Here is a 12702-nt window from a genome sequence, read left to right as displayed (position 1 = left end):
CTAAAAATGCTTCCTTTTCTGGATATTAAAAGTGTACTCTAGACGGCTCAGTACAACACCCCTGCTGTTGTGTCTTCCAACTGAAAGACAGTTGCTTTCCTTTACTTTCAAGAACACAAAAGACCAGGGCTGGGGTGGAGTTAGAAAGTGCACAGTAGGAGAAGGCAATTTCCTTGAATCTTGCTCAGAGACAAATCTGCATTAGAATGAAAGTACTGAGTTGTTAGCTCCTTCTGGGCAGAAGGTCTTCATTCTCCAGACCTCACCCAGGACTGGAGAAAGGGTCTGGGGGAGTCCCTGGTGTGAAAAGCTAGTAGCATTTCACACTGGTGTGAGAGAGAAGCTGGAAAGGAAGGTTTTGGAAAGAAGAATGCTGGTTGGGCTGGGAAGAGAGCAAGGAGGTGAAGGGAAGGCGGGGGTGGGGGGGTGGGGGGGTGGAGAGCAGATAGATGTTCTCCACAGGAAACTTCCGTTGTGCCTCTGCCCTTTGGGATGGTATTTGGCAAGTGGGTGGCTGGGCACCTGATCTGCACACACACTGCATTCCAAATTGTCTGGAGCCACGCTGAGGATGTCAGTGAGGATGGTACCCAGGAAGCATCAAGATTCTGAATTGAGAACAAGTTGGGACTTGGGGAGACATCTTGGTAAAATCTTGTCTCCTAAGCTTGAGGAGTCCAGCCTGATCCCTGGCACCCACATTTAAGGGGGCAAATGGGGTTAGTGCTACACTTGACTAGGGAGGCAGAGAGTCAGGCTGTTACTGGACAACCAGTGTAGCAGCTTCTTTTGAAGAGTTCAAGACAAATGAGAGACCTTGGGTTTTTTATTTGGGGGGGGGGTGTACAGAATACAGAGTGACCGTCTTCTGACCCCAACATGGGCACAACATGTCCATGCACGCACACACACACACACACACAGCACAGCTTTGTATGAGAATACAACTATTTGTTGAGAGACACTCTCTGTGGAAGGTATATGTGTGCATTTCTACCATACACATTTGTTTACATATAATGTGTATGTTTAATATAATTTTCATAAGTACATTACGTATTCCAACCTGAACAGGAATTATTTTAAGATTACCAGTAGGAGAAGGATGCAAGCTCCATGAGATTGCTCAAAGGAATCTCTCCAGCAACCACAACAGGGCCTGATCCACAGAGAGACTGCCATAGCGTTTGCTGAATCAGTGAAGGAGTGATTCATAAATTTGGTCTGAGGTTTTGGCCTTGAGAGTTTTAGGAATGTACAAGCTCTGGAGAACTCCTGTGTCTTCCTGAATCCCATAGCTATGGCCTAACATCAAACTGAGAAGCTTGGAGTTTCTCCCTTAACAGCACCATAAGACACTGGGCTTCTGAAACCAAATTGTAGGTAAAAATTGCCAGGGAGCTTCTAAAAAATATTGCAATAGCTAAGATTCACCCTAAACATTTAACTCAGAGCCTTCGACAGTGGCACCCAAGCATCAGGTAAGTGAGCCAGCTTCCCGGCAGATTCTGATGAGAGCCCAACACACATGAGAGCCGGTTCTCAGAGTTGTGGTTTCCAAGCAACATCATCACTGCCTAGAGTAGAGCAGAATCCCTGGTGGAGGCCAAGCTACCTCTGTTTGGACAAGCTCTCTAGGTGCTTGAAGTCTCCACCAAACTTTGAGAACCAAAAATGGCAGACCATCTGGTTCTGGGGTCTGAAGTGGGTCCTGGGACTGGTAACAATCTGTCGAGGGAGGTAGATGGTACTGATCCTAAAAATTCTGACAAGCATGCAGACACTTTCCCTCTGAGGCTTCACTCTGTTCATTGTTGACTACAATCTCTACAACTTCATATCTGGCTATCGAGTGATGGGGCAGCCTCACACAGGAAGATAATGGTGGAAACATTAAGAATAGAGAGTCCCCTGCTTACTATAAACTCAGTCTTCTATGACACTAATAATGGCCTTCTATTACATTAACAATGACATTAGAGAGGGCACTCTTTTTTAATGAATAATGATAACTGTACCTAATTTAAATGCAGCTGTCACTGTAGCAGTGAATGGAGGCTGATACAGAAATTATATAATTGGTCACAATGCAAAGAATAAGTGATTTTTGATCTGCTCGGCCCTGAACTGTTTTCCACCACCTCCTCTCAAAACTCAGGAACATCATGGAAGAAGGAACGGAAAGATTATAAGTCAGAGAACAGGGAAGAGAGTTATGTGATAGTGTCTTCTAGACACAACAGGGCCATTCCAATAGTAACTCACAGAGGCTGTGACTGCCTGCACAAGACCTTAATAAGATCAAGTCAGACCCAGCATGAATGGGACAGTATCCCAAAAGGTAATTCTTAGTGAAGGATGGAGAATCTGTGTTCTTCTGGGGTATAACCCTGGTAGGTTGGCCATGCCCCAGTAGATGACCCTACATTTACACTCATACGAGTGGTACTGACTGGACTGGTTGGGTTGAGTTTCAAACAAACGAGAAGAGGACAGAGATGAAGTTGGATCTGGGAAGGGGACGGGACAAATATCGGTGAGGGTGGGAAAGGTATATGACTGTAAAACACTGTGCGCAAGTATGAATTTCTTAATGGAAGCTAGTATAGAGATCTACAACTAATCAAAATACATAGACAAAGGACTGGGTTATGCCTAGTCCCACTTGGTGAAGCAGCCCTTCTATTTAAGGCCCCAGGGTCATTGCTAGAGACGGGTGGTAAGTCTGTAAGAGCCAGAGGACTAGATAGGACATCTGCTGGGAGATAGTGTCTTTGATATGACAGAGAAGCTACACCTGTGAAATCTCCACAATATGGCTGTCTAAACCTGATCTGCAAAACAATCACACAAAGTTGACATCCCAATATATCAGTGTGGATGGTGGAAATCTCACAATGCCAAGCCCCTAGATGAAGAGCTACTAAGACAAGACTGCGGAGAGAGGGAGGCTTCACTCTCTCCTAGGATGAGCTCCCTGCAAATTCAATCCCAAGTGGTTATCCGACATGTACGTGTAAGCACCACTAGGTGGAATTTGCCATGTGTGTGCGTGTATGTATGTATGCGTTTTTACTTATAATTAAAGAAGAGGAAGTCGAACATTTGAGATGTAGGAGTTAGAACATGGAGTGGGAACAGTGGAAAAAATGTAAATACAGTCTACTTGTATAGAAAATTTGAAAAAATAATTTAATAGGAACTAATTTAATTAATAAGCTAATTTACCAATAAATAGAATAATTACTCAATATTTATGTATTTGATGTATATGTATCCCAGGAAAGCTATGGTTTGTAAAAACCTAGCCAGCTTTTCTTTTTCTTTTCCTATTTTTTTTTATCTGCTGGAAAGCATAGTTTGAGAATACTGATTATGTTGAATATTAACATCTACAAATGTTCCATAAATGGTTCCCAAATCTGTAGAAGTTTTGGAAAATGCCACATTACCTCTAGACATTTTGATAAAAAAGAAAAAGCCAAGGTGTCCAAGTCAAAAACAGACATATAGGAGAATCTTGGCAAAAAGTTTATAGAATTTTTAACAAGAAAAAGGGGAAGGAGAAAGAAGTAGTAATATTTTATGTTGTCTCTGAGGCAGTCAGTAGTGTTATTGAGTGTGTACTAAAACACAAATTTAACCCAGGCTGTTGTTTCTGTGTGTTTAAACAACCCTCTCGCTCGGCATTCTCACGATGCCAGCCTTATTGGTACCTGTTGAGCAGCATGGCTCCATCCACTTGCTTTAGGCCTGGTAATATCCCAAACTGGCATGTCCCAATTTAGCACTCACTAGACAGACAGGCTCATTGAGGGCCTCAAATGCTGCTTGTCAACGGAAGCTCTGGATTTAGCGTGCACATGATTAATCCCAATTTACACAGCCACATGTAACCAGGGCCTAACTTATTGGGCTGCACAGCTGCACCAACTCATCTGTATCTCATAATAAATGGTCCAGGGATGCTGTGGTCCATCACAGTGGCTGATGGAGTAATAAATGTCGAAGAACAGCTCATCATTTGCACAAAAAATGGGAATCTGGGAGCACGCATTTGCTTCTGTTTCACTGTATAAATTCATTTAGTGCCTCTTGGCCAGTTTGGGAGACATAAGGCTGCAGTTTAAGTCTACTTCATGATTCATAGAATAGCTTATTATAGCTCATTGTTGAATTAAAAAAACATACAGTAGATGCATAGAACTTAATCCCCTCACCTAGGGGTTCACCTGTACCTCAAACATAAGTTCATACAAGAAAATTGTAAGTCTACTTTTCAAATTAGATTTCAGGAACAACAACAAAAAAAAAACTGTTTAAAAATTGAGGTCTAGACTCCTTTCTGTAGTGACATTTAAGCATTTATAAGCAAAGAGAATGGGAAGAAATGTGTCATTGTTGAAGAGGCCCCTAAAGAAGAATAACAACACAAAATATTTTTCACAATAACTTGGAACAAAACGGGCCCTAATGTGTCCATGGTCATGGTTCTGTATGCTGGCAGAAATCTGTGCTCTTCCTTCCTAGTTCCTCAGATCAGTCCCAGAACAAATGTCCCTTTGTCCCTGAGAAGGTAGGAATCTGCTTCTTTGGAACTCAGAAGGGAGTAGCTGTCAAGTCAGTGATCTGACTGAACAGGCTGGAGCTGGGGGGAAATGTTCTGTGTAGTCCTGTTTTATCTTGTTATTGTTAGAAAATTCTCAAGGAGAATAGAAACCATAAACTCATAAATGCTTTTATAAAACAAATGTATCATGTCTTTGTATGTAAGTTTTGGTTGGGACAGACTTAGGATATACTTAAGTTATACATTCTATGTTCCACTTTTGTTTGTATATGTGTGTATGTGTGTGTGGTGTATGTGTGTAGTGTGTGTGGTGTGTGTGAAGTGTATGTGTGTGTGGTATGTGTGTGTAGTGTGTGTGTATGTGTGTGGTGTGTGTATGTGTATGGTATGTGTGTGGTATGTGTGGTATGTGGTGTGTGTGTGTGTGGTGTGTGTGGGGGGGGTACTCATTTGCTTATTGTGACCTTTTATGTAATTTTACTATGGATTCATGCCTCTATGATAGAACTGCTTCATAAAGGATATATTTTCCAATCACTACAGAAATATAATTGGATCTGGAAGGCAGGCAATGCACACATAGCTTCCAAACAGGCTTTAATCACAGAGCTCAAGCTTGGTGCATCAGGTCACTAGCAACCTGCACAAGTCACTAAGTGGAGCAAGTGTCCCCAGAAAAATCCCAGGGCTTACAGCCAGCTCTCGTGACCTCACAGCCAACGTGTCCTTAGGAATCTTGAGTTCCAGTAATGAGCAAACCCTGGCCCTAAATGAAACCACATCGTATAAAACAGGTCCCTCATTTATGACAGTCCTTGTGAGGACAAATTGAGACTTGCCAAGTTTGCTGAAGCAGTCAGCAGGGCTCCAGCTCTGTGAGAGGAGCGATGTTTTCTCAGGATGCTAGGCAGCTAGTGCAGTGAATTCAGGAATGGACAACTGAAGTCACTAACTGGTGACTTCCCAAGATGAGTGAACTTCTTGAATAGCCATTAGTCTGAAGTCTCCTTTTTATGCATATTTTGCCCTTTCTCAGTTTCCCGTGGTTATGTGAACACAGGGGAAGCTCTGTCACTTAAGGTATCCCCTATGAAGACCTTTCTGAATGGTGCTGACTCAGTCTCGGCTGGCAGAAGTGCTTCTGGGTAGGAACAGAGTCATGGTCAGTAAAGGACAGAGAGCACATTTCAAAGGAAGCAGAGCTTCCACCTCTGGGCTGTCAAGAGAGGTGCAGGAATGTGGCCATGGCTTGCATCAGGAAGGCCAGGGTCTGGCATTTGTAGGAACTATCTAAACACAGTGTGGTCTAAATAATGACAACATGGTGAGAGAGAAAGTGACTGGCGTGTACTCTTCCAGTGACTCGGGGAAGCTGGGATGAAGGACAGACACTGCAGTGACAGCTCTGGAGACACTGATTTCTCACTGAGAACCATTAAGATGATTTAGTAACATCAGTTCTGTGTCGACTGAAGCCTCAGAGAAATCATTCTGCTTTCTCAGGATACATGTATGTAGAACTCAGGAATTCATACAAGTATGGACAAAGCCGTTCTCTCTCTCACCTTTCAAACAGGAAGAAATTGCCAACCCTTCAGTTTTTTACCAAATGATTTCACTGAATTATTGTAGAGAATGTAGCTCAGGAGGATACATTTACATGTCCAAATAAGCTATGTCCCCTGGATTTAATTTCTGGATTGTAACAAATTTGCTTCTGCATTATTGTCACGTTCACAGGAGACAGACAACTTTTCCTCTACACCGGTCTATAGAAGGGGATGCCAACCTTTAACTTCAAGGGAACAAAAATCCTGGTCCTGCTAGAAAGATTTGATTTTGGAAACAGTCAAGCCAAATGATGTGATGCTTGTCTAGCCATTCTCTTGAGGAGTACTGGCTTTGATAAAAACTGATAAATAACATAAAGAGAAGAGACAGCTCTTATGCACAGGGCCTGTATTGTCCCCGAAGGCATTAACTGCCAAGGTGGTGATCATCACTGGGAAAGGAAGGGCTAGTAAAATTTCGGGTAACATCTCAATGACAAATTCAACTTTACTGAAAAAATGAATATAGATCTTCCCCTCAGACAAAGGGCCAAAAGACCAAGAATCATCTTGCGCATCATCTCAGAGACACCCCTTATTGCTTCCTCTTTCCCTGAAGGTCCAAAAATCATGGAAAGTAGTGAAGGGAGGAGAAGGAGAAGGGAGAAGGAGAGGACAGAGGAGAGAGGAGAAGGTGCAAGAAGAAGGTGTGGAAGAGGAGGAGGGACAGGCAGAACACACCTCATGGGTACTCAGAGATCCTGCAAGCCTCCTGCCCCTACCAATGCAGAAAGGGGATGCCAAGCATTAAAATTCTACTAAGTATTCATGTAGAGCCATTTCTGTAAGTTCCAATAGAAAGAAAAGGGAAGAAGAAAACACAATACAAGGATACAAAGACCCTACACCCTACAGACAGTTATTGTAAATAATACATAGGAAAGGTATCCTGGTGGCAGATCTTCTTAAAGTCTACATGAACACTGGCAAAAAAATATAGCCATGAAACTTTCACTTCGGCATGAAGCTCTGTCAGTACAACTTTAATAATCTAAATATTTGCACAGAAAAGGGAGCGTAAGCTTGGAACACAAATATACACTCCTTGCAATACAAAATGCTTCGATTGTCAAAGCCAGACTAAACATGTTTATGCTAGAGAGAGAAAATGGGGTGGGGGGAGACTTGAAAGCAAAGCGAGGATGCAGACTTACAAGGAGAGAGCATTTTAAAACTATCTGGGAGAGAGATAGAGATAGAAAGAGAGATAGATAGATAGAGAGAGAGAGACAGAGAGAGAGAGACAGAGAGAGAGAGAGAGAGAGAGAGAGAGAGAGAGAGAGAGAACCCTGCTGCCAGAACCCCACAGATATGCCAAGAAAACCACATAAAACAACATGCTCCCTCCCTTGAATGCCCCATGCTGGGTGCATTCTGTGGATTCTACATGGCATCTATATCTATGCAAAGCTGTGTTTTCTGAATGTACCGCCATTACATACCTGTGGACACACCCTCGAATAGTGGTATTGGAACTCTGATTTATTTTTTAAGCTATTCAGATGTTTCTAGGAAGAACTAAAGTATGCTATGGAAATCCGTGGGATTACCATACTTTTTTCAGTAAGTTGAATTTGTCAGTGAGATGTTACCTGCAATTTTGCTATTTCAATTACAGTACCAGTATTACTTCAAGAAGAATTATTTTATAATTAAGGAAGTGAGAGTGGCCCTCCCCATGCGGAGATCAATACGATGGCTAACTATTAGAAACTTTCTTCCCCTCTGTACTGTATGCCCGTTTATGGTCTACCTTCCTACCACTCATAAAGTAGCCATCTAAGTGCCAAGGTCTGATGATGTTGTCTGCCTTCAGGAGACACGAACATTGACATAGTTATAATTATGATATAGTATACTTAATGACTTTTAAGACATGAAGTCAGTAGAAAAGCTTGCTCACAAGGACTGAGGAAGCTGAAGGGGTTTGCAACCCCATAGGAAAAACAACAATATCAACCAATCAGACCCCCCAGAGCTCCCAGGGACTAAATCACCAACCAAAGTGTACACATGGAGGGACCCATGGCTCCGGCTGCATATGTAGCAGAGGATGGCCTTGTTGAGCATCAATGGGAGGAGAGGTCCTTGGTCCAGTGGAAGCTTCATGCCCCAGTATACAGGAATACTAGGGTGATGAGGCAGGGAGTGAATGAGTGGGGAACACCCTCATAGAAACAGGGGGAGGGGAATGGGACAGGGGGTTGATAGAGGGGAAACCAGGAAGGAGGATAACATTGGGAATGTAAATAAATAAAATAACCAATTTAAAAAAAAGAAAGAAAAGCTTGCTGTTCTTCTGCAATGTCCACTATTGTGCAGTTTCACTTCATATGAATGTCATATAATTCTCAGTTTCCTGAAGGCCATTTCCTAGGATTAGCATAGCATACTTTACTCCTTCCCAGAAACATGTGAACAGCTTAAAAATAAAAAAACAAAAGTAAAACCCTCTCAGCTCCAATACCACTTCCAGGCTTGTGTCCACTGATACGTAATTTCATATTCCTCATATATTTTGTTGATTTGAGGAGTGGCTTGTTGGATGATACTATGTTTAGTTATGAGAAAAAATCATTTTCAGAGTGGTTCTTTTCTACTATAAGTTATGCATACAGCATTTCAAGTAATACACAGGAAATTCTGCATTCATGGAAGCAAGCAAAACCTGGAGGCTACCTAACTCCTTACTCTTCAACCTACCCAGATACTGGTATAGTATCATTGTGGTGACTCTCTCTGGTTCTGGCTGAGCAGGGTAGAATTTGGTACATCCTGGGCTGGTTACTGCAGGGGTGGAAATGATTTCTGGAGGTGAAGCTCTGCATTGAATCAAACTAAGGGGAGCCTTTTATGCAACAATATCTGCCAGGACAATCCTTCTGTGTACTGTCATGCTCTGCTTGGGACTCTTTACTGACTTCTCACTGCACTCAAAGGTGAGTCCTACCAATGATCCATTAAGTTTCCAGTCAGTTTGCAAATCCCTAAACCTTGCTCTGGCGGCCCCGCCTTATGTGTTGTTTTGTTAATACACCAGGTAACTCCAGTTGGACACCATTATGCTCACTCAGCGAAGTAAGTATATATTTGGTAATGGTCACTCAGCGAAGTCCCAGGGTACTGGGTAAACACACAGACAGCCAGGAGCCTCTCTGATGTGTCCTTACCCAAACCTCTCCTTTAAAATGTTCCATAGTTGTAATGGTTCCTATATGCTTGGCCCAGGGAGTGGCACTATTAGGAGGTGTGGTCTTGTTGGAGTAGGTGTGGGCTTAAAACCTTCCACCTAGCTGCCTGGAAGCCAGTATTCTCTTAGCAGCCTTCAGAACTCTCAGCATCTCCTGCATCATGCCTGTTTGGACTCTGCCATGCTCCCACCTTGATGATAATGGACTAGACTTCTGAACCTGTAAGGCAGCCCCAATTAAATGTTGCACTTTATAAGACTTGCCTTGGTCATGGTGTCTGTTCACAGCAGTAAAGTCCTAACTAAAGACAACAGTATTTTATTTTCCTCTCTGAATATCATCTTATTCTCTGTCCAAGTCCTTCTCTCAGTGACCATTACCTTTTAATATATTATAAATCTAATATATTATGAATATGTTATATGTCATAATCTAGTTATCTATATAGCATAATCATTATTATATTAAACATCACAATCTAATATATTACGAATACAGTCTATGCACTTTGCTTATTTCATGGGTTGGTTTCCTAATTTTCATGCTCACTGCTAAAATAAAGGCTCCCTGAGGACCAGGGCCATGTCCATTTTCCATACTTCATCATCCTAAGAATACAGGCTCACTACTCTGCCAGGCACAGTTAAATGTCCTGACAAATCAATGAATAATCAATGAGTAGTAGACTAAGTACATGGGGAAAGACGGTAAGTAGAGAACTGTCTAATAGCAGTACCTGTGACCAATGAGATGCTGAGATGGAAACACTGCAGTTCCCACCCATCTCCAATGCCTCCTGGAGAATTTGGTAATGGTCACTCAGTGAAGTCCCAGGGTACGGGGTAAACTAGAGTCTTTCTAAGAATTGAAACCAGCATCTTAGAAGTTCATGATGCTACTGCATATTCCCAAGGGGATGTGATTTGTGGGCTAGACAGGAACCACTGATATCATTTTAGAATTATTTTTTCAGTTAGTCATTGATCTTACTCAGCTTCTTATCCATTAGCCACATTTTGGGCTTACTAGCCCATGTAGCATTTGATGACAACAAGACATTCACAAAATTAATCTCTCCTGGAGAGATGTAACAGTGTTTAGGATATTGGCAAGAATATTTCACATGGGCTTTGTAAAACCAATGGATCTGAATGAGATGCCATTGAAATGGGACATGGATGCTCTATTTCCAAAGGTTTCCACTGTTTGGTTAAATTGTTAGTTTTTTGGTTCAAGCATTTCTATGCTATTACTTTGAAGTTACAGGTCCTATGGTATATTCGGTGTATCAGATGCTCATCTACAACACATAGCTGGAGTTTGCCATGTTTCTAATCACTAACAAACATTGGGCTATTTAAAGTTGAGTTGGTCAACTCCTATCTCAACTGGAAAAAGTGCATTAGTCCATCAGAGCTTGGTGGGAGTCTTCAGACATCTTGATCCTACCTCTCTACTCTCCAACATTTAACTCCTGCTAAAGTTATATCGTGTGCACTTTGCGTTCATTGATGTGTTCAAACCACATCTCTGGTAACTCCAAATACATAGCTGTGACACCTTTACAATGTAGCTCTGATGGAACATTCATGGGAGGCAGAGAGACAGGCGTGCATTCAAGTCCATGAACTGCTTTACAATTCTCTTTTATCTGTGTTGTTATAGCCCAGCACACTAGAAGGTAACATTTACAAAACCACAGCTGGCAAGGCAGTTGCTTGAGGAAAGAAGCCATTTTTAAATAAAGTGATCAGAATGATGTAACTTTAAGAAAAGAAATGCTCAGTGTCACTTGATTGCTGTAGTGGCTATACTAGGCCGTTCTAATCCAAATCTCTCTGCCTACATTACCTAGGTACACATGGCCTACAAGCTCCTACTGCTACATAGAGGAGCGCCTGCTTTCAAGCACCTCTCAGGAAATCAGTAAGAGAGATGGGATGGAGACTTAGAGAACTCAGCAATGGGTCCTGGGAGTTGGGAAGGGTTCTTGGTAAATGTGGTACTTAGTAAGCACCTAAGAAATTAACACCATCCTCATTTCAAAGTTGGGAGTGGTCAGACCTTCATTCCAGAATCCAAAGCATAGAATTCAGAATATCTTCTGCAGCTGGAAATATGCACAAAATTTCATTAAAGAAGATAACCCTCAAATATATGAATTCTGGTGGATTGATTGAATATATCCTATGTACTACATCCAAGTCATAAAAACAAAAATGTTACACACACACACACACACACACACACACACACAATTTTCATCTAGGTGGCATAAAAGTTTTTAAAGGAGAATGTGTGTGTGTATGTTTCTGTGTGCATCTGTGTGTGTGTGTGTGTGTGTATACCCTCTCTGTGCATTAACACCCCCATGCATTAGACCTGGTTGCTTCTGAGTTGAAACTACAGATAATGAATTTGTTCACTGAATTTATAAAAATACTCTCATGCCTTAAAAAAAAACAAACTGAGGCAATATTTCAAAATCTAACTTGACAAAGTGTAACTATTCCTAAACTTAATACAATTATCTATAGTCTAATTCTACACACTTGATTAAGAGTTTACACTGCTCCTTGATAGGATTAACTTCAAAGAATAATTGCATGACTTTTAAGAATAAAAACTATTTTCTTTTCACCAGGTAAATTCAGAAGTTCAGAATGTCTGATGTACTAATAACACAGACAGACGTAAGTATGGTAACTGCATGCCATTTGCATATTCATACAGCTAAATACACACAACAGAGATACAAGGTTAGCGACTCACAGACATACCTAAAAAATGTTTTTCATTTTGTATTACTCTCCATTAATATTTTGTCATTTCTTTCCTTCACACACAGCAAAGGACCTTTTATAAGTTGTATGACACTCCCACAAAAACCACCTGGACCCCATGTTCCTTGTGCCGCTCTGATTCTGCACCCACACAAAGAGCAAAGACCCTTACCTGGCTGAAGCTCTGGCTGGCAGCTCGGGCTTGCGTGCTGCGTGCTGGGAGCTGAGAAGGGGCTGTGTCACCCAGGGCCAGGGTCTGGTTGCTATGGTAGCTGGCCGGATACTGGAAAGACCCTTCAGGTTTGGAATTGAGCTGAAGTGCACTCTGGGAGAGCAGGCTGGGCCCTGGGATGAAAGTCATTTAGAACAGTCAGTGACAGTCTCAGTGAAGCAGAAATGACATGTATTATTTATTGAGAGTAGCCTAGAATTATCACATGCACATGATTCTAGCCATCTATGCTTTGAATTCTGAGAACTAAAATGACGATATAATTCAGCTCCAACTCTCAGATGAGATTTTTCTTCTTCTTCTTTTTCTTTTTCTT

General features: G+C 41.8%; 1 protein-coding gene across 6 annotated transcripts in view; it reads right to left on the bottom strand.

Moving 5' to 3' along the window:
- Ctnnd2 (catenin delta 2) overlaps positions 1-12702 on the bottom strand; it is an 851684-nt gene that overhangs the window by 379988 nt on the left and 458994 nt on the right. For all 6 annotated transcript variants that reach the window (XM_031360311.1, XM_031360312.1, XM_031360309.1 and 3 more), the window contains one exon: positions 12327-12499. In XM_031360311.1, coding sequence (XP_031216171.1) covers positions 12327-12499 — 173 coding nt within the window. The remainder of the gene's footprint in view (positions 1-12326; positions 12500-12702) is intronic.

This window comes from Mastomys coucha, unplaced genomic scaffold, assembly GCF_008632895.1.
Source record: "Mastomys coucha isolate ucsf_1 unplaced genomic scaffold, UCSF_Mcou_1 pScaffold8, whole genome shotgun sequence".
Lineage (NCBI taxonomy): Eukaryota > Metazoa > Chordata > Mammalia > Rodentia > Muridae > Mastomys > Mastomys coucha.
This window is presented reverse-complemented; position numbering and strand designations above follow the sequence as displayed.